We start from the raw sequence: 22,880 nt of genomic DNA on the forward strand, positions 1-22,880 counted from the left end.
TCCATTCTACGGGAGATAAAGGATCCTTGATTGATGACACACTGGTTGCCATTTTGATGTGCATGTTCGCATTCATGGATATAGATTGTGAATGAAGAGGCGCGTCACAACAAACAGGACTGGAAGTAGAAGCTTCAGGAGCACGACTAGCCAAATCCCCATGAGAGTCGAACTCGTCATCTAAACATCCAATGGAACGAAACTCTGAATCTTGGAGATCATGACAAGCCAGATCCCACTGAAGATTAAAATCATCGACTAATGTGTCAGAGATCGATGCCCCACTAAAGAGACCCATACTAGGAAGCTCATGTGAAGGTGACGAGCGTGAAGGACTACCCTCTGATTTTCCGGTGTCCACAGCAGGGGCAATACCTTTAGTTTTTCTCTTCGGAGGGGGACATCGTTTCCCCACTTTAGCTACCCGAGGACTAGAGAAGCCCCCTATACGAACCATACTACAAACCAAGGACTAAAAATCGAGACCCAAAACAAGCAGACTCGTAAACAGATTAAAAGAGCATAATCGGTGTACAATCCATCAAACCTGAAGAAGATCAAGGCTCTAATATGGTTTGGAAAGACCCCCGTCAGACAATTGATGCTCGAAATGCAAGTTGCACGCAGAAAGTTCTGTGCTTGTAGGCCAACTCAACCCGATTCGCCGACCCAATTCGATTCTGTACGTCAGAGAACAGCCCTCGAAACAACTCAAAAAACTTCGATTAGGGTTGGATATGCAGGGTATAAGGCGCTATATTGGGTGTACAAAGTGTGGGTGCAGTGTAGAGTTGAGTGAGTGGAAAACGGAGAAGAAAACAGTAAATTAGGGATGAAAAGAGTAGATCGGTCGGCCGACGAAGGATAATAACGTCGCCGGTGAGGTTGACCGTCGACGGAGTGGTGCCGGCCGGCCGATAAGCAAACCCACAGATCGGCGGCGGAAGTCTGCTTCTTGTGTACGCTACTTTTTCCTAGAGAGAGAGAGTATCTTCCCCTGGTTTGGTTTTAAATTTCTACTTGAATTTGGCTACGTCCTAGTAGTTTATACCAATTACAGCTTTTACGCATAAATTTTACTTAAATTTGAGTAAGAATTGGAGATGCTCTCATAGTTAAGAGGAAAAGTAAATATTCCTTTTGTTCCTAATTTTTAGTTTGAGTTAAACACATTTTGCGGGCCTACAAGTTGTCCGTGTTAGAAAGTAATGGACAAAAATTAATGAGTTACTCTTTTGCTCGTTCTTTTTTAAATTAAATAATCCCATTGGACGATGCACCGTTAAGTATTTTTAAGGAATATTTTTTTTCAAAATTGTTCCTATAAAAGTGTCTAAACCACTAAAACGTGCCTAAACCTAAAACCCTAAAATATATGAAAATGTCTAAACCACTAAAACTCTATAATAAGAAAGTGCACCATAAAATTTTATAAAAGCGTCTAAACCCGTACCCTACCCTATAATAAGAAAAAATAATAAAGTAGGAGTATGAAATTGTACAGATAAAAGGATAGTCTTCATAATGTGATTGTTATCGGAGGTAAATAAAAACAAACTGAGTTCATCCTTAACACGCACTTTTCTATGGGTAATTTTTTATAAATTGAAATCGTCGAAAGGGACCACTCCTGTGCGGGTTCGACTAACATGTTCAAAACAACGTCGTGTTGAAGGGCTGCAAAATGACAGCCAAATGCTCACTACATGATTCCGGATCCGCCGTTCTATAATCCACAGTGAACTCTCTCTCTCTCTCTCTCTCCTTCCTTTTTGTTCTACACAAAAGTGAGATAGTGCAGCAGATTCAAAAAGCTTTATCTACTTTTCACTTCATAAAAATCATCATCAGCTGATGCTTTTGCAACGTCTCTGTTCAACCCATTCTTCTGCGCGGTTTCACATTCTACCTAGCTAGGTCTCTCTCTCTCCTGTTGTGATTTTACTTTCTTTGTTACGGCAAAAACGTTCAGTTAATTTGCCGTGCAAAGTAATGTACGTATAGATTCATGATTAGGGTTCATTCAAAGTTGATATCTTTCTTTTGTTTTGTAGTTCCTTTGCTTTGGTAGTGTATTTCGATGGGTTTAGATTTTAAACTCTGATTAGGGTTTCCTAAGATTTGATCTTGCTTCTGAACTTGAATTTCCCAGCTTCTTTCGCCTTCTTTATGTTTCCATGTTTGTTGTCCTTTAGATCTATAATCTGTGTGATAAACAACTGTATATAAGTTTTATGTGTGACAATTTGACGATATTGTTTGTTTATGCTGGGTTATGCTCATTATAGTCTTTCAATTTTGATATTGGACCTTTTGCTTTATTAATGCAGATTCATGTGGGTGATTCATCTTTTAGTTAACCAAAATACAAGGACCAAGGGAGTATCCTTGAAGAGTTCAACACAAAATACACAAAATCATGTCAGACATGTAGGAAAACAACCCCCCGTGCCCCTACACCCTCAACCCTCAAGGAAAGGGGCCAACACCCATTGCTAGAACTAGGAACGATAAAATGAACACATCAATATATTACACCAGCAAAAAAAAACCAAAAAATCAGTTTTTCAGACAAATTGCAGACACTCCCAATTCTGCAAGAAATTCTGATTTCCACAGAATTAAGTTCCTCCAAGATGCCATGGCGAATCTAATTCCACATTCCACTTCCCTCATCAGAGCTTGCAAATCCTTCCTTCATCCCATACGATATTTCTTTCTCCCCAAATGCCATAGATAGCTGCAGCAAAAGCTATTCGAAGAACCGTATATTTCAAGGATTTTCCTTCTCCTTTTGGGATAGCCCTATCCACATCACTCACCAAACCAGCAGGACTTCTATCAGATGCCCACTTACTCAGGAGCGGATTCCGTAGTCCGTTAGAGTAGGACAGAAGTCAGAACATACATTCAATAGACTGCATCACTGCACTACTCCCCATTGAATAGCGCCATCCATTGAATAAGGGCCAAACTCAATATATAAAGAAGGCTTTGTTCCCCTTTCGGGTTTTTTTCTTTTAAAGGATTTGTGATCTATAGTTTTGATTGATTTGACAAAGCTGCCGAGTCAATGCTCCAGCATTTCAGCAAAATTTTGTTTCTGGTGGAATTTAATGTGATGTTCTCCTCCTAGGGCACACAAAACCCAGTTGGCTGGATATTTCAATATTTTAAATAATGGCACGATGAGAAAAATGATAATAGCTTGCATGACGAGATGTAGTGTTTGATGATGTTGTTTTGTATGTGACCCGTGTACAAAAAGGAAAGCCATTGGCAACACAGCTGATTTCAGCTGTTTTGTCATTGTGTTTGATTCCTACAATGAAATTAGTTCATTTCAAACCTTTTTAGAGCAACCTCATTTACATTCAGCAGGAAATTTTGATCCAAGACTTCTTAATTTACTACAAAGAAAAGAAATTGTGTAGCTATTGGTACGAATAAGATTAAGAAAGAATGTCATAAGTTATGTAGAAAGGATATGGCAGGGAAGCTATCACCATTCACCCCCTCAACCCATATGGGGTAATCTTATCCCCCTAACCTGGATACCGTAGCCGCACTCCCTCAAATGTTTTGTGAACCTAACCTTCACCAGTTGTCTACACCCCTTGATTTTAGTGTCCTTGCTGTACATTGTGGCACTCAACCCCCCCCCCCCCCCCCGCGTAGCTTTGTCTCTTTTCCACAATGCTATAGCCCAATCAGAGAGATCCGCACCTACTTCGTGAGGTCTCTCTGCTGCCACAAACTAGACCCGCATAGAAAGAGACCTGCCTCTTTTGCTGTACCTCTTCGGCTCTTCCTTTCTGTCTGAATTTCTATGCCAGAATCTCTTATTGCGGACATCAACAACACATTGTTATCCTCTTTGTGGCCACAATCATGCACGCTACATCTCGCGCTACGTATCCGCCACCTATGAATCATGGGCACTTCTAAAACCCTGTCGTACTCTTGCCTGTAATTTATCGGGTACCTGTATTTGGCAGGGTACTTCTAAATACGTACCTGGTACATGACACACGTAAGAGATTTTTCTCTATGATTTTTTCCCTGCCCCAAAAGTAGTCTGATGTGTGTCAAGTCGTACCCAATACAAAGAAGAAAGCTAAGTTGATAAGACTTCATTATTCTATGCTTAGCATGATTCTATAATAAAGATATTGGTCCATAGGTTCTTTAGTATAGTGGCATTAAACTTTGATTTGCTCCTTAAGCTTGTTGTTAAAAAGTTATTTGACGGTGGATTATTAATCGCACTAGTCATTTAGCTATTTTATTCATTTGAAGTGCAATTATTATGTTTAAATTTAATACATTGTTCTATGTTATTGAGAAACATATGTTATAGTTGTGCAGCTCTTGCCCCACCCGTACCCTACATTTTTTTAGGTTTCGTTGTACCGAGGTACCTGTATCGTACAAGTTCCGGTCAATGTTCTAAAAAGCGCTCGGCGCTAGGCGGGCGGCCGACCACCTTCAAGCTTCGAGACCTATTAATCGGCCATTAATCGCCTTTTAGCAATTAGTCGGTTTTTTTTTTTTTTAAATATTCTACAACCTCCATACCATCAATAATCACAGTTTTTCTAGTTGATGTGATACATCTTCTCTACCATCAATACTTACTAGTTACTACACGTCTATCGGTCTACACGGCTACAGCCTACACCAAACGGTCCAAACCATAAATTTACAATACTGCACTACTCTGCTACTCAGACTTAAGTGTTAAATTTTGTAAAACAAAATACTACTCACTACAGAGAGAGGGGGATCAAGAAATTACAGAGAGAGAGAGAGAGAGAGAAGGAGAAATTACACACAAAGAGAGAGAGAGAGATTACAAAGAGAGAGGGGGATCAAGAGAGAGGGATCGAGAGTTACAGCAGTCAACAATGAGGCGCAGTGGCGGTGAATGGTGATGAAAGGCGTCGGCGATGACTAGCGTTGGCGATGACTAGCGTCGGCGATGACCGGTGTCGGTGATGAGAGGTGATCGTCGATGTGCTGGCGTCGGCAGTAGGCGATGACTGGGTTTCTTCCCAGATCCAGATCGAATGAGAGCCCTAACACAGTAATTCGAAGCCCTAAATAACCTGGTATGAGTATAACAGTTACCCCCTTCGTTTTCTAAAAATTCAGATTTACCTTGCCTAATCGCCCATTAGCCGATTAATCGCCCATGAATCGATTAATCGCCTATCGCCGCCTACACGCCGACCAATTAAGCGGCGATTAATCGCCGCCAAAGTTCGATTAATCTTCTAGCCGCCTAATTCAACCTTTTAGCCATTAATCTCATCGGTCAGCCCAAATTTCCGATTAATCGCCCATTAATCGGCAATTAATCCCGCCTTTTAGAACACTGGTTCCGGTACATGTGCTTCATAGTCCGCCACATGTGCATTCCTACAACTGTTGCTCGTATTGCTCACCGTTAACTTGTACTACTCGCCCGATGCTTGATAATTGATATACATGCTACAACGCATCCCAGAAGACTATACAAGTTGTCAATCATATCCACTTATGTCAATTTTTGATACGTTAGATATTTTTTGAAGTATAGGTCCTTTTTTCTTTAACCTTTTCTTTTTTTCCTCGCTTCCATTTGTACATGGGTGGCATTCCCCTGATTCCTTTTCAATAAAATTATATTATTTACCCTAAAAAAAAAAGTCAATCATATTCACTTACGACTGCTCTTGCTTCTTGATTGAAAAATAATGCTAAAGGATTTCCTTGATCATGTCCGATCCCTATAAATTCACAAGAATAAAAACTAAAATAAAAAAAGGACCCCATCAGTGAATCTGCACCGTCACAAATCATGCACCCAGTTAAAATGCTAGCACCCCAAGCTAAAATGCTACCATTCAAATTACAATAAAATGCTAGATAAACTACGTCCATACCCCACCCTGGTGCCTTGAATTTTTCTTTCAACCATACACCTATAAAAAATACCCAAGCATCTCACTTCCTCTGCCAAGCGACTCCAACTGCCTTCAACTGAATGTTCGCCTTTTTTATTCTTCTTTTCTTTATGCTTCATTCTTCCTGTATTTGTACCTTATCCACGGCCGCCAAACCTAGGATCAGCAACCTTGCTCTGATACCACTTGTGAATTATTGATTGCATCTCTTCCAAGATAGTAAAAGCATGCATAAAAATAAACACGTACATACAAAAAAGAGAAACATTTGTGAAGCGAAGTCCCTCATCACCTGGGTACCAAAGTAATTTGAAGTATATAAGCGTGAGGGCACCCTCAGTAGCTAGCTTTTGGGTTTGAGTTCTACCCAAGACCATGTAACATGGTATCAAAGCTAGATACCAGAGATGGGTAGGGTGCACGTCCTTGCCCTACACTTGCTGCCGAGTGAGCACGCTGCGCGTGATGTGAAGCAAAGTCGCACATCGCCTGGGTTCCAATGTAATATGAAGTATATGGGTGTGAGGGCACCCTCACTTCAATAGCTAGCTTTTGGGGTTGAGTTGTACCTAAGACCGTGTAACAACAAGTTTACGTGGTTTGCCCAAAACGCCTACATCCGTGAGAAAGAGATTCCACAATAATAGTAATAAAGAAGATTACATTGTGAGATTTGCAAAATATGTGAAATCCACACATCTACTCAAGCCCTTGCTTATGGGTAACTAAACCATGCTCACTCCTAGTGCTCTAGTACTTTTCCTCTAGCCATGTACCTCTCTAATTTTTCCCAAATCACTCAGCTGACCCCTCTCATATTTTTGGTTACCTATTACAACCTATTTTTGGAGGTGAGCCTTGGCAATCCCTTCACTCTAGCCTCCAAGCCACATTCCTCCTTAGGTCTTCTTGAGCAAGGTACCTAGGCCCTGCTCTTGACCTAGGGTAACGTGAGGAGTTGCTATGAGGTGAAGGGTCGCCATAAGTTATTGTGAGCTCTTGGAGCTTTGGGAGACAAGCAATACCTTGTAACGGTATTCTTAGTGAGTTCGCTTCTTTAGGTGATGTGCGAGCTTGAGGACCTCCTATGGCCTCCAGAGGCAGAGGACCTCCAAATACCCACACATACGAACATGCGAATTTAATGCTTAACAAAGGTAAGATAAATGCAGGTAGGGTGGCACATCCAAAAATTTAGTTGTATTGCATATCTTTATGCTCTTGCCTATTTGTTTTTGCAGATACATAGTTTCCCATTTTGTTCTCATTTACTTGGGAATGGATACTATATCTAAGGTGTAATGCAGTGTTGGTTTACTTGATATGATCTATTCTTTCCTGGAAGGAATTATCTTCATCATCTGAGTTAATACTATTGAAAATACAAAAAAGTATCCCCTAATTGTACAAACCCTGGATGTTTCTTCTGTGTCATGACTCATGAAGCATCCCCTAAAATTGTTTCACAGTACTCATTGCTAAAGTAAGTAATTAAAATTTAGTTTTATGGTCTTAATAAAATCTTTGCAGCTGGCACATCCAAAAAATCGGTTGTCTCCATATTTCTTCTATTTATGTTCTTGCTTATTTGTTGCTGCAGATATATTAGTTTTCTATGTTGTCAATCATCTAATTTGCAAATGGTTAAATCAAATTTGTGATTTGGATGCAGTGTTGAAGTTCTTGATGTGATATTTTCTTCCTTATAAGGATTTATCTTCATCTGAAAATACTAAAAAATGGAGAAAGCATCCCCTGATTGTCCATACCCAGGATGCTTCTTCTGTGTCATGAAGGAAGGAAACCCTAGTAAACGCAGATCAAGTATACTCAAATTCTTTCGCGAACTTCCTTCACAAGATGATGATGGCCAGGTTCTCCCTATCAGTGGCCTTTGGAACACTGCCATGGCACATCCCAATGATCCGGAGTTTATTGAACTAGGAATATTTGAGTGCATGTCAGCGTTGATTTGGAAAGGCCTAAAAAATCGCCGATGGCTATCTCACGACCAAAATATATACATTCCCTATTATGCTGCACACATAATTGGGTCCTACACTATGAACATGGAAGAATTTGCCGAAAGCGCAGTGCACTCTGGGGTTATCCCACCTTTAGTTGAACTTCTAAGAGGGAGGTTGACTTGGGTTGAACAGAGAGTGGCCGTGCGGGCCCTTGGCCATTTGGCTACATATGCCAGCACTTTCCCATCTGTGGCCAGTCATGGTGAGATCCTTGAGCTTTCCATTCAACTAGCGATGAGTTCGCTTGAAATCGTGTATTCCCACTTTTACCAGTTTGTTGACAGAAGGCTGAGTTATCACTGCGACCTACTTACGAGGGGAATGGGCGGCGTTGAAATGGAGTCAAGAAAGGCAGAAGAATGGGCTAGTCAGTTGCAGTGTTGGTCCCTTCAACTTATTAATTGCTTCGCTTTCAAATCAGAGTTTCTTTCTACTATTTGCAAACCGGAGTTTCTGGTAAAACTTCCGGGCATGTGGGGTGGGCTTGTTAATGAAACCTCACCAGCTGGTATTGGTTTGTTGAGGACAATTTGTCATCATAAGCTGGGCAGGGGACCAGTTGCCAGCTGTCCTGGTATTATTGAAGCGCTGTGTAATATTGCGTGCTCATCTGATGATTGGCAATATATGGCTATTGACTGTCTTCTGTGGCTGCTTCAAGATCCGAGTACCTGTCTTAAGGTACTTTTTTTTCACAAAATTTTCATATGTGTTGGGCCAGTCATTGATGGGTTTTCAATATCCACAAACAATTGCATTGGATTTTTTCTCAGTGAGTATTGAAGGTGGATACCTTTACTTGATTGCTTGTATGCAGTTTCATAGTTCAACCTTCTTGATAACTTCAAATTATAAAGGCATTATGGATTTATAGTTAAAGATATCAGTATACCTGATTAAGCTGTCAACCTGGAACATGAACTATGTGATGGTTTGTTTCCGATTAAATGGAAAGAATGAGGCAGTGACAATTTGTTGAATGGCTAGGTGTTATAGAAGAGTTGTGATGTCAACACTAATTATTCTGCTCTCATTGCATGAATTTTCATTTCCTTTTACTAGTCATTTTCTATAAATGCTAATGCTACACTAAAAGTGTTCATCAGATCCTTCCAGATGTAGTGCTACAGATCTATGCTGGCACGATGGTGGATCTGCATATTCCCTATTGAGCCATATGAGTGTCATGAAATATCGATAGACTAAAGATCCGTTCGAACCACGCAGTTGGTCTCAAAAGTCAATGGCCTGTTATGCTCCGATGTGAAGCATGTGTATCACCAATGCCCTGAACAGAACTGGTTTACTGGGAAAACCCCCCTGGACTATTTGAGGTCTACGGTCTACCTTATATGGATTTTTGTATTTGCGTCAATGGAACCATTTAGAATGAAGTTTGATAAGGATTTGATCTAATTGAAGGTCAAAGGCCCTAGGCCTTGATGTGAATAAGGTTTTTGAAAGATTCTATTAACCGTAGAGATACTGAATTGCACAAAAGAAGAGATGCTAAAAGCGCCTCCAAGAAAAGCTTGCATATATATCAAATTTTCTAACTGGGAGGTAGATAACACAACTGTCACGTTTTCACATGACATTGCCTGCAAGAATAGACTATTCAAACTTGGGGTAGCAACAATTGGCGCCTGGGCGGAGAAACAAAGTTAATAGTAGCAGGCTAGGATAGTATTGCTGCAAATCATTATAGACACTTCATTTCAATATCTTGGCACAAAATTGTTTGATACCTTGATATGTATTGTTGGGCCGTTTTCGTAATGGCTTAAGCCTTTGGGACAATTGGTGAGTTAATGAAAACATGATATGGGTTGTCTCCCATTGAATCCTGTTCATTTTATTTTCTGTGGCAACTTTGTCATATCAAATCTGCCAAGAGGAGCGAACACGTGGTGCTGATCTGGATTTACTAAAATTTAAGTAAGCTACACTGGTTCAGTATAATAGTTTTTCGTTACACTACTATAAAACTCCAGTTAGCCGAGTAATGCTCAAGGTTGGCCTCGACGTAAGAGAGCTTATTATAACAGCAGGAGTTGGTTTGAGAAGCACCACTTGACCCAACCACTTTGTATGGTTTGAGTACCGATGTGAGGCACTTAATTCTCGGTAAGGGTATGGGTCCATGGGATGTGCGTCCGACCTGAGCAGCTGACATCCTGACATTCATCCAATCAAGTGTATCTAGGAAGCTTAAGTTTTTCAGGCATTTGAGCATTAAACTCTTGCAATATGCATGGAGAATGCCGATGTCACCTTGTAACCCCAGTTAACTTGGACAACAATACTTTGCCAAGTGTATGTATCGTTGGAACATGTATTCAAATGAATCCGATGCTGAAAAATGCAGCTGCACTGCACCTCATATCTGCACCAAAGTCCACGTGACATACGCTTGACCCAATAAAGTAAATTTGGTCAAATGATAACTGACCCAATGCAATTATTTCACTTTGTAGTTGTAAAGTACTTTGTAAAACGCTAGTGTTATTCAATAGTTGGGTACTATGATTTTATATGCTTATTAATGAAGTTCATATGCTTATTAAGTTGAATTTTAATACTTTATTACTATGATTTTTACATTAGATCTACTTGTGTCAATTAAGGAATCGTAATAGACATTCTGTACTTCGGACCTCATGATTTCTTTGCAGGTGATTGATAAGGCAGTACCTGCACTTGTGGATCTTGCGGAGATCTCAACTTTGGGGGACCACAAAAAACTTGGGGATTCCATTGTTAATGTTCTTCAGGAATGTACCCAATCTCAAGGAACAGGGCGTAACTCTGTCAGCAGCCGCACGAAAGACCAGATTGAGGAAATTGTAAATTCCAGACACAGGTTGAAATGGGAAAAGAACATGCCCAAAGAGGATCTCCATATCAAACAGGCGGCAGCGCTTGTAGTGAAGCTAGAAGGAAATTCATTGTTTTCAGCAGGAAATATATCTGGAGCAGCATCAAAGTACTCTGAAGCCCTGGCACTTTGTCCAATGCGTTCCAAGAAAGAAAGAGTGGTTTTATACAGTAATCGAGCTCAGTGTCATCTTTTGTTGCAACAACCCTTAGCTGCCATTAGTGATGCCACACGTGCGCTTTGTATTCATAACCCTGTGAATCGTCATGCCAAAAGCCTTTGGAGAAGAGCTCAGGCTTATGATATGATTGGGTTAGCTAAAGAGAGTTTATTAGATGCTATTCTCTTCATAAACGAGTGCTCCCAGTCAACTGATCCTGACCTTTCTTTAAGGCAAAATAAGGTACCTGACTATGCTGAGCGTTTGGTCAAGAAGCAGATGCGTGCCGCTTGGTTATTTAGAGATGCCGCCGTTAAGCATGGCGGAGTTCACTGTGACGGTGATGGTGGGGATATCTATGGCCAAGAGACTGATGATTCTGAGTGGGAGACGGCAAGTGAGAGTGATATGGGAAATGATGATCAGGGAAATGGTGATTGGAAGAATGAGGATGAAAGGAATGATCATTATGATAAAGCTTCAATAAAAGGTATGGTTCCTAGTGGGTGTTCTGCATCTATTGGCAATAACTTTCAACCCAATCTGTACATATAGATTTTCCAACTTGGATATCTTGATTAGAATAAACATCATTCGAGAGACTGTTGGATGAGACGGTGTTCCAAGAAATGCTTTTTGAGATTTCTGTTGGATGAGACTGTGTTCTGCAAATATTCCCACTCACTGACATAAGTGAGTGGTTCAGATTTCCAAGTTTCCCAAGTATTTTTAAGTTTGAACTTGAAACAATTAGAGTGAATGAAATTCATTGTGTTTTTCTTCATGTGCACACCTACTTGGTTGACTGATTAAAGTCTCATTCACTTATTCTACCTTTTATTTCACTATCATTCGTCCTTAATATCCATTTCGATGTTTGGTAGTTTTAAATGAGCTTAATAGTTTATTGAGGCCTTTCTTTTTGGCTCCTTTCTAAATGCTGTGTTTAAAATTCTGAGTGAATACAGGCATGAAGCATGGATACAATGTGCAGCTTATGGAGGATGATGAGCCATGAATTCCAACGGTCAGAGACTTTCCTCTGTGGTAGCAGGCCAGCAGAGGACTTCTCATGGTTTTGTTTAAATTCGAGTTGTATACATGGTATATTTGCTTTCTGCCAGTCTTTTTGTGGTCAACTACTGTGTAAGAAATTGTAATAGGAGGAAAGTAATGAAAAGTTATGTCTAGAGCTTGTGAATTGTATCGTTTTTTGCCTTTTGGATTCTAATGTTTTATTGTGTTTTTGAGTGATTCAAGGGGCTTGTGAATGTAAACCCTCTTGGGGATTTTGGTTGAACTACCATCTATTCCTATGTGCTTGATAATTACAAATTTGTTATGTATTTCTTCTTGTGCTGGATCGCTGATGTTATTGGGTTTAAGCTATGCACTATTGTAGTTGAATAGGAGGGGCGGTTGCGCAGTTTACCAGGTTAAATACATGCACATGCATACACACCAGCACATGAATACAAATATTTTGAGAGCTTATCCCGCGCTGAGTATTTATAGCCTAGTATATAAGCCTTGGCGTCTATCCATTCATCACCACTTAATTTTGAATATGATGGTTTTTCACATGATATCAGTTGGAGGCTTTTGGAATAATTGATATACCGGTTTTTTCTGCCTAAGTGTAGCTTATTTCATAGTGACCCTAATAACAAATCCTCATCTCTCAAAGTGCGAGGAGTGTTGAGAGTTTATCCCACATTGATTATTTATAACCTTCAAAATGAGTATAGGGATGGTCTCTCCATTCATTCATCCGAGCTCTTTATGTATTGTGCAACGAGAGGAATGATGGTGATGGTTGGTTGCCCTTCGGCGCACTATCATTTTTAGGGCTTTTCTGATTCCATTTTGTGGTGTTTACCATTTAGATTAAAAAAAATTTTGATTGTCAACAAAATTTTATAAATACTCAACAAATGGTACATCGAGAAAGAAATCCGAGCCAAATATTGGTACATGACAAACCTGGAGCAAATATAAACCATGGAGATTAATTAGGGCTTGTTTTCGGAGGTAATTTGTTTCATATGCTGTGTTGGTTGAGCTTTGAGAACTGAATAGGCGCCGTGTGTTGCAGAGATGGGCACCCAAGTGCAGGGAACAGATAGTAATTTCGAATCACTCAAGCTATGCACAGATTGGGATGTTGATCAGATGGATGCTTTCTTTTTTTGGGTCAAGCATCAGATGGATGCTTTCTGATCATATGACTGGAAGCATGTGATTTAATACATCAAAAATCTACAAACACAACTTTAAAATACAACTTATGTTATAGAGCTGAGTTCGATGCATGTGGACCCATGTGCATCGTCGACTCCAGACGTGTTTAAAGGTGTGTTAGTAGCATTGCTCATCATACATTGCAAAATGGTTTGAAAGAAAGACAACTGTGAAACCATGCTGGATGCTTCTGTCATTTAATTGGACTAGCTCAGACTTATCCATGAGAAATATACTTTTCAATGCTTTGGAAGTCAACTTCTCTGATAACTTCAATGGAAAACAATTAGTGGTCAAGAAAACCTGAACAAATTGTGCCTAAACACTGAGAAAAAAATTCCTAAGTACAAATAGCTATTAGACAAATAGCTTTTACTCTTGAAGCTCAAGTAGAGTCCTCATTGCTTGTTTCTTCATAACCTTCCCATACACTCCTCTTCCTAGTTTTATTGTTCTCTCCATCTCCACCATCCCACCGCCACCGCCACTGCAATTTCTCTTCAATCCTTTCTTCACCACCTTCAAAACCCTCTCATCACTTCCCACAGCTTCCGCAACACTATCCACGACAACCTCAATTGCCGGAATCCGCCTCCCCCATCGCCTCATTGACTTCTCAGACTCAAACGTTTCAGAATAAACTCCCCAAAAAGATGCTCTCAAATAGCCCTTTTCCTTTCCCCTTGCATTCAACCTTCTCATGCCTTCCTCCAACCGATAAACCATCCCTCCCACTTCCAATCCCCTGTCAATACCTATCTCAAACTCCCTCATCTCCTGTTTTCCCAAAATACCCTCCTCAAACTTGCACCTCTTACAACAACAGTCAAATCCCCAAGTTGTCGCCATTTCTCTACGATTGCTCAAAGGTGTTAGCACATCAAAATACGCTAATGTGATCTCTTCACCTGCCTTAATATCTCTAGAAGCATGAACCATCATGTAATCACCAACATGCAATCGCCGTGCATTAGGGTTGCATGCATGGTTGATGAAGGAGGGAAGTAGCCATAGCCCAACACCATGGTAACCGCTGGTTTTGCCCAAAACTTTTGATGAAACCGCATCCTCAACTAGAGAATTCACATCCAATATTTTTAGTATTCTACCCATATCAAGATTCTCATTCAAAAACCCACTCTCCTCTGCTTCAGGCCTAAATAGACTAACATCTGGCACTTCAAGTGTATCCTCTTCTTCGCCGGTAGACAAACTGTGAATCAATTGATGGGTTCGGTGGCATTTTGTGGATGATTCAACAACTTTACCTATCAAATTCTTCCACATAACCAATTGGGTATTGCCCCCCAAATCTTCATCTTTGGAATTGGGCATTATACCCCTGTCAGTGGCAATTGCCTTGGTAACTAATAACAAAGTACCACAATCAACATTCTTTGTTGCAAATAGGCCACGCCCAACACCTATATGGGATTTCTTGATTTCAACCACACCAATGTACTCTGCGATTTCTGGAGACTTCCCGTGAAACCCATTTAGAATCCAATCAGATAAATCAAAAGCTCCAGTTCTTGAAGAGAATTCAAGTTTCTTGCATTTCTCCAAATACCCATTGATGGATTCAGAGTTTGAACCAGATTGGGGATCCAGAAGAGCCAATTTGAAGCAGTCCAGAGCCATTCCATACCGATTGAGACTGAGCAAGATCTTACCTTTGCAAAGCAGAGTCTTGAAATGGGCACTCTCGATTTCGAGTGCTTGCTCACAATCTCTCAATGCTTCTGCAAAATTTCGGAGGTGGGACCGGGCTTCGGCCCTGTTGGAGAGGGCTAAGCAGAGGGATTTGTTGAGATTTGAGTGGTGATTCGGGTCAGGGTTCTGATGGGTTTTCTTGGATATTTGATCTAGGCAGAGTGAGATGAAGTGAGAATAGGCTGGGATGGATTCATCCCATTCTTCTCTGAGGAGAAGCTCTGTGGCCTTGGATCTGAGCTGTTGCATCATCTCTTCCTCCATTTCTGTGTGGTGGTGTTGCGTTTTAAATGAGGGCGGATGTAACGGTCATATTCACTATCCGGTTTATAAACTTTTCTCTGTTAGGCTCTCACGTTGTAACGCCAACGGCTATATCGGGGGGCTTCGTTGTTAATACTACAGTTAGTATTTTTCTGTTAAAAGTATCGAGATTGGGAGGGATTAGAATTGAAGAAATTAAATAGCCATTCTATTCAGAGAACTTATTAAGGTGTCTATCCTAATTGATTTGAATACTTGGTGGGACATTTCCATCAATAAAGAGATATGTTTGGTTCCTTTGTTTCGTCTAATCCCCGATTTTTAAAACCAGGATCTCTTCCAAATGTTTTGTCCGGTAGTTATGGGATTTTCGCTATAAATCTATTTAAACTTAAAATGAGAATTTTGTTCTTATTTGAATTTTTTTCGCATTTGCTAGTTTTGTGCCAAATTTTTGTGGGTTATTGATTCGTCTCAAGACGAATGAGAAAAGTAAAAAAATTTCACTTTTACCCAAGTATTTTGAGAAATAACCACTTTTCACTTTTTGCGCTAAAAAGTGGTTATTTCTCAAAATACTTAGGTAAAAGTAAAGAAATTTTACTTTTTCGATTCCTCTCGTCGAGACGAATCAATAGCCGATAAAAATTTGGTGCAAAACTAACAAATGTGAAAAAAATTCAAATAAGGACAAAATTCTCATTTTAAGTTTAAGTTTAAGTTAAGGCCAAAAGAATGCACCCTAAGGGTGAAATGGGTATTATTTGAATTTCAAGATGACAACATAAGTTTTTAAACCTACTAGTATTAGGACTTAAGTATTTTCTATTGGATAAGATCCCTATTTAAGTTCCCCTTAAAGAAATTAAATAGACATCCTATTCAGAGAACTTATCTAGGTCTCAAAATAAAAAAAAGGGCCCGATCCAAAAAAGAGGGAAGTCTTATGTCTTCTATTTTTTTTTTTTTTTTGTCTTTTACTTTCCGTTATTAAAAGTGGGCATAAATTACAAAAATATTGGCCTATGATTGATTCATTGTTGGCCTTATTTACGGTTGTCTCAAAAGAAAAGGCTTGAAATTCCCAAGCTAAAAGCATTGGACATTTCACCTACACAAGGTGAAATCCATATCTCGACTCAGAAAAGTATAAAAATGCGAACTGATGTTAAAAAATTCATATAAGACAACAATTTGGACAAAAAAGACAATTATTTAGAATTATTTTTTTTGTCTTTAGTGAACTTTTTTGTTTTGTCCTAACTAAGTACTTTATTAGACTCCTTTCGTCGAGATGGATAATTAATCCAAAAAATATGATTCAAATCTAACAAAAATTCAGAAAAAAGACAAACAAAAAAAAAAATTGTTAGGGAGAACGGAGCCTCACTTCCGTCTGACAAATGGTATGCAACAAAATGATGAAATCGAAATATACTAATTTAGCCATGTCTTGAAGCATATCACCCTTGCCCTTACAAATAACAAGGGGAAAGAAAAATGACCACTTGTTTCATGACAGGCTTAATTGACAATGTTGACATGTATAACATCACTACACTAATTATGATCCATTATCAAAGATAAATTGCATTTTCAAATGCATAAATATTTCGAGCTTACAGTACAACACCACTTTCCAAACAAAAATTCGCTTCGTTTCCCTTTTAACTCACGACCATCATCGGATAGATGTCACTTCAGCTCCATAATTGTAAGTTCCAGTCCAATCTCAGCTTGCGACACAAAGGTAGATGGTCCCACGTGGAGTATTCGCCCATCTACCGATCGCACCGGAGGATCGCAAACATGCTTGCAGCAACTTGGAGCTCAACGAAGAGCAGACATTAGACAGATATGTATTTGCGTATTGCATATTTTTGGTGTGCTATTCTGTCATCTAGCTCTAATTTATCTTCTGCAACTAGACCAGATAAGAAGCTTTCTAGCTGTTGGAGTGACTTATCATATCGAGGATCAGCTACACAAAACTTCTGCAGCAATATTTGGAAGGCAAGTAGCTACATGTGATGAAATTGTTCTCACTTAATATGCAGTTTCTAGGACCTAACCGAAAATATTATTTACCTTTGAGATTGTTGTGAATTTGACCCGATTTCATGCTGCCTAAATTTGTAAGCATTATTGTGACAAATTTCTACACACGAAAGGGAGAGTCCATTTAGAAGTGTGAAGGGAAATTATCGATCCAACTTAGAAAGTCCTCAAAATCAAAATGACTCTTGATACATTTCATGGTTGTTGGTTATAACATTTACTAGCTAAGATATAGTTTTCAACTATTTGTCACAAAGTAATGGTCTTCTCCATTACTTTGATGCAAGAGGTACATAATAGCCGGGAATAAAGACGGTCTCTCTTCCCGTCAAGGGAAATGTTGATCCCGTCTTTTTTCTACAAGCACTAGGCAGTCCTAAATCCTAATGTTCAACTTAGTGGATTATGTTCAACATGCAATGCAAAGGTTGGATAACTGTGGATTTGGATATGAAGTTTCGAAGCTTTATCCTAAGATGTTTGAAATGGAAATTTAGTAAAGGTAATTTGGAATCATTCATGCTAAGGATTATTCCTGCACAAAAAATATCAATGAAATAAATCTTACCTACATTGTATCATCCACTTTAAACACTTTAACCATTGAATCGCTTCATTTAAAATCCACATCTATCAAATAGAGCCTTTCAACTGAAAACATAAAAAACTTGTAAAGATATGAAAACGGGTTTACAAGAAATAGCCAGATGAGACCCAATCTAGAAAACAAATCAGTCATTAAAAATGACCTAAAATTAATTAGCAAAGAGTTTTGGCCGGTACATCAACCTACCTCATAAATAGCCATTTCTTTGTGTAGTTGTGTTGGGAACCCAATTCCAGAACCCAGTAATCACACGTACGGATTAGACCAAAAAAATAAATTGCAAAATGCTATCAGGCGGAATTAGGGTTTTACCTCAACTCTTGCTACATGAATGTTGGTTGACTAGTTTCTTTAAAGAACACAACAGACCCGATTGCTATACGCGATGGATCGTACCTTACGATCTTCTATTGTATCCCCCTATACCTCAATCATATAGCCAAGTGTGGACTTCTGCATGGTCTCCTTGTTCTCTCACTCACATCCCACCTTTTTGTATATTCTCAATAAGTGTGTGAGACCTAGAGAATATAATGGTATATTTATAGGGCTAAGGCAGTGAAACATATAAAACTTGTAAGGACATGGAAACAGGTTTACAAGAAATAGCCAGATGAGACCTAATCTAGAAAACAAAGCAGTCATTGAAAATGCCCTAAAATTAATTAGCAAAGAGTTTTGGCCAGTACATCAACCTATCTCATAAACAATCATTTCTTTGTGTAGTTGTGTTGGGAACCCAATCCCAGAACCCAGTAATGACACGTACGGATTAGACAAAAAAAAAAAAAAGGCAAAACGCTTTCAGGCGGAATTAAAGTTTTACCTCAACTCCTGCCACACGAATGTTGGTTGACTAGTTTCTTTGTAGAACACAACAGACCCGATTGTTGTACGCGATGAATTCCGCTCGATCGTACCTTACAATCTTCTGTTGTATTAATTCCCCTATATCTCAATCATGTAGCCAAGTGTGAACTTCTGCATGGTCTCCTTGTTCTCTCTCTCACATCCCACCTTTTTGTATTCTCAATAAGTGTGTAATAGAGAATATAACGGTATATTTATAGGTCTAAGGCCACTTAAGGAGAAATAATTATGGGTTTCTTGTGCAAATAAGAATTCTAATTCCACCAAAATTTTATTTTTTATTTGACAAATTATAATTCATACTACTAAAGATCATAATTGCACTCACATCTTTATCTAAATTATATTTCAAGCTTCATATTATTAAATACTTATTAATCTTCCCACGTTAAGATTACAGATACTTGTTAATTAAATTAAATTACTGACAATTATATTTAATCAACATCTATAAAATTCCTTGAAACTGTCCACTTAACTTAATCGATATGTCAGGATACAAGTATCCACCTGCATGGTTTGACATAATCAAAACTTATAACCTTACTCAAGGGGTTTTGGGTTCCATTAATAATTAATAGCTATCATATGAATAATATTGTGACCCAATTGACCGAGACTATTGAAACTAGAGTGGACCTCATTATCTAATGAATCAAAGTCTCTCTCTCTCTCTCTCTCTCTCTCTCTATCTATCTATCTATCTATCTATCTTTATGTATGTATGTATGTATGTATCGGTCCTCTTCCTATAAGAGCATCCGCACTCAGCAAAGTGCGGACCTCCCATTTTCTGATCGAATTTCGATGATGCGAGCCGCTCAATATGATCAGAACGTAATTTTAAAGGTCCTCACAAGAAATCAACAAAAAAAAAGATTGGGAAAGGCTTCATCCGAGCAGTTTTCATTGAACGGTTAAAAAAAACTGCTCGAATGGAGCCCTTTCCGGTCATTTTTTTTGCCAATTTCCCGCAAGGACTCTTAAAAATACGTTCTGAACACATTGAGCGACTCGAATAATTGAAATTCGATCGGGAAAGAGGACGTCCACACTTTAACATAGTGCGGGCGCCCTTATTGGAAGGCTCGTGCATGCGCGCGCTCGCACACACACACACATATATAAACAATGTAAAAACAATTACCGCAACACAATCCTATTCAATACATACAAAGTGTATTAGCACAATGAGTTGAAACTAAACCGTTTCCCTTAGTCAAACAGACCTACTAAAATATTGTACTATAGTCCTACTGATGGTGAGTCTAGTTCCATCTAAGACCGTGAACCATATCTTATATTCTACAAGAATTGATGATCTGATCTTGTGTGTATAAGCCAAACTCTACACATCGGATCATCTACCTTGTAAAATAAAAGACACACATGCACAAAAAACAATAATATTATGCAAACATTGCTCATAAGAAATTCTCATCAAAATGAATAAAACTAATTAATAAATACCAAACTAAACCTAGCCTTATGTCCCAATTACTTGGGATCAGCTACATAAATCATTTTCCTCCATTAAGCTCTGTCAAGGGCCACTTGTTCACACAAATCCATTATACTCATATCTTTTAGGTCTATCCCTCCCCATAGCATTACTACCTAAAGCTATCATATTCGCTCTCTTAACTACTGCATCTCCTGGTCTACGGTAGACATGCCTAAACCACCTTAGCCTATTTTTTCTCAACTTTTCCTCTATAAGTGCTACACCCATTATCTCACAAACCTTTTCATTTTTAATCCTGTCTCGTCTAGTCTTACCACACATCCACCTCAATATTCTCATTTCCGCTACACTCATCTTGCTCACCTGTTGTTTCTTAATAGGCCAATATTCTGTCTCGTAAAGCATCGCTAGTCTGATGACAGTTCCATAGAATTTTTCCTTCAATTTTGTGGGTACCTTTTTGTCACATAGTACACCAGTAGTGTAATTAATAAATAAACAATTAAATATTTATCTATTACGTAAAAGCATGGCTTTTAGTATAAAAATCTAACAAGTTGATCCTCGACAGAGGCCACTAATGTGTCTCCATCATCATCATCCACTGAAAGATCCTCACAGCCTCCCGTATTAGCACCAGTCTTGCAAGTGTCGGCAGTGCCATCCACCAGGGTAAATATGTGGTCATTAGAGTCTGCTCCCAATGATTTTGAAAGAATTCCCTGAGGAAACAAATAAGGGATAAGGCTAAAATCGTCTCCTAGTATTATAGTCGTTGTTTTGACATCACATATTTCATAAAGGAGTAGTACAGTACAAGGCATTTTACACGACTTGAGCAATCAATAGGCAAGATGATGATTAAAGCGAATGCTTAAAGACCTAGCTGATGAGCAGTTTAATTATGAATTCAACAAAAGTAAATGTATGTATGAGAAAGAGGCTTAAGGTAATACCACTTTTTCATTTCCAAGAGAAAAATACTATAAAAATTTTGATGAAGGCTACAGGGACGTTGTGCAGTGTAGGAACAAATGATCTAACCTTGCTTATCCAAAAATTTATTCTACGATGAAGTACATCAATGGGTACCCCAATAGCAGCTGAAAGATTCATAGAGGCCCAGCTGGAAGGACAAAAATATGGGTTACACTTACACTCCTCATAATTGGGCGGATAAACCAATTGAATTGACTCATATAATTACCTTGTTTGGTCTTGACATTGGGTAATTATTAAGGCATGCAAAGGAGTGACCATGAACTGTAGGGATCTATCCTCATATTGCAACTCCAACTAAAATGGCACAAGAAGAAAATTAGGAAATGTCATTTTATTTAGGAAGCAGGTATACAACTTCAAACTTGAAATGGTGAACCATTTTTTCCTACATAAATAACTTGAAGAAAACCAAACATAAGCAGAAGCTTATGTTTGGAAGAAAATAGGTAAATTTTAAACTGCCGAACCTTCACTGTACCGAGATTTTTCTTCCATAGTAGCTTACGAGGGGTCTTGACCTCATTGAACCTTTTAGCATAGTCGCTAAGCAGTTGGTCCACAGGTTCAGGTATGCTAAATGATTCATCCCCGCAATTCTCTTAAAGGTTAAATACAAAGCAACGAACCTTGCTCATGAAACACCATGATAGCAAAATGAAAGAACAAAATTTGGGAAAATGCAATTAATACTGATTGTCATTTCCTTCTGGGTTCAAGCTAACAATAAATGAAGATACATGTACTATCTATGTAACGCCCCAATTTTCGGACACGTTAAATAAATCATTTCTAATTGATTTAATAATTCATAAGACTAATTTAAGAAATGAAATTTTATCAAACAGAGTTTAGCAGCGAAAATCTCAAATACTAAATTCAAAACTACTTAATTGTCTTTACAATTCAACAAAATAAAACAGAGCTTGACAAATGTGATAACACTTTTGGAAATTTAAATAACAATACTTTAAAATAACAGAGTGTCTAAGGGTAATGCATCCAAGGCTCGACAGACTCTCTTTCCTCAGCTGGGAGGTCCTCACCCTGATACTGATCATCTTGCAGCGGATTTTGTCTTTCAGTCTCTTGATTACCTGGCATGAAACGCCAGCCCAATGGCACTATAATGAGTTTTGAAACTCAGTAGATAATCCCAACCCTACTAACCCCTTACTCTACAGTTAGCAGTTCAACAATATAACAATTGATAATACACATAAGGTATAGAATAATAGCACATCATCTTTTTCTTTACTATCCATCAACTTACATGAAATCTAAGGATTCTCTCAACGAGATCCTTTCCTCCCACATCCACCAACTTTGACCGTTCCATGAAATAACTCTCCCTTTATTTGTCTTGCACCAGGGTTCTAAGCAAATACTACTAAATTATGTACTCAGTTTGGATTCGCCTACAACCATAATAAAGGAACCACTAGGGGTGTTCAAGAAAACCACCCGAACCGTAAAACCGGTCCGATCTAGACCGAACCGTCCTATTTGGTCTGGTTCTGCGGTCAGGTTATGGTTCCAAAAAAATAAGAACCGTTAATTTTGGTTCAGTTACTGGTTCTCAATTAAAGAACCGTGGTTAGAACCGGATCGGACCATTTAAAACTAATATATATAATTATATAAAATAAA

The 22,880-nt window shown here is 38.8% G+C and overlaps 2 protein-coding genes across 3 annotated transcripts; one reads left to right on the plus strand and one right to left on the minus strand.

Moving 5' to 3' along the window:
* The first annotated feature begins 1,690 nt into the window (after positions 1 to 1,690).
* LOC131303679 (uncharacterized) lies at positions 1,691 to 12,359 on the plus strand. 2 transcript variants are annotated; one of them, XM_058330662.1, is made up of 4 exons: positions 1,691 to 1,917; positions 7,621 to 8,656; positions 10,651 to 11,503; positions 11,982 to 12,359. In XM_058330662.1, the coding sequence occupies exons 2-4, from the start codon at positions 7,688 to 7,690 to the stop codon at positions 12,029 to 12,031; spliced, it is 1,872 nt and encodes a 623-aa protein (XP_058186645.1). In that variant the 5' UTR covers positions 1,691 to 1,917; positions 7,621 to 7,687; the 3' UTR covers positions 12,032 to 12,359. The 2 variants fall into 2 exon arrangements, with proteins under 2 accessions (XP_058186645.1, XP_058186646.1); XM_058330663.1 differs by having other exon boundaries at positions 1,719 to 1,895.
* Positions 12,360 to 13,357: 998 nt separating this feature from the next.
* Positions 13,358 to 15,244, minus strand: LOC131303881 (methyltransferase FGSG_00040). The gene has a single exon (XM_058330942.1). The coding sequence runs from the start codon at positions 15,229 to 15,231 to the stop codon at positions 13,627 to 13,629; it is 1,605 nt and encodes a 534-aa protein (XP_058186925.1). The 5' UTR covers positions 15,232 to 15,244; the 3' UTR covers positions 13,358 to 13,626.
* Between the last annotated feature and the right edge of the window lie 7,636 nt (positions 15,245 to 22,880).

The sequence above is a fragment of the Rhododendron vialii genome, chromosome 10a (assembly GCF_030253575.1).
Source record: "Rhododendron vialii isolate Sample 1 chromosome 10a, ASM3025357v1".
In the NCBI taxonomy this organism is placed as follows: Eukaryota; Viridiplantae; Streptophyta; class Magnoliopsida; order Ericales; family Ericaceae; genus Rhododendron; species Rhododendron vialii.

Bases quoted from the DNA above. Each gene is read 5' to 3' on its own strand.
- LOC131303679 (XM_058330662.1), top strand. From the start codon at position 7,688: ATGGAGAAAGCATCCCCTGATTGTCCATACCCAGGATGCTTCTTCTGT. The intron at 8,657-10,650 runs GTACTTTTTTTT...ATTTCTTTGCAG, and splicing joins ATCCGAGTACCTGTCTTAAG to GTGATTGATAAGGCAGTACC. The intron at 11,504-11,981 runs GTATGGTTCCTA...GAGTGAATACAG, and splicing joins TGATAAAGCTTCAATAAAAG to GCATGAAGCATGGATACAAT.
- LOC131303881 (XM_058330942.1), bottom strand. From the start codon at position 15,231: ATGGAGGAAGAGATGATGCAACAGCTCAGATCCAAGGCCACAGAGCTT.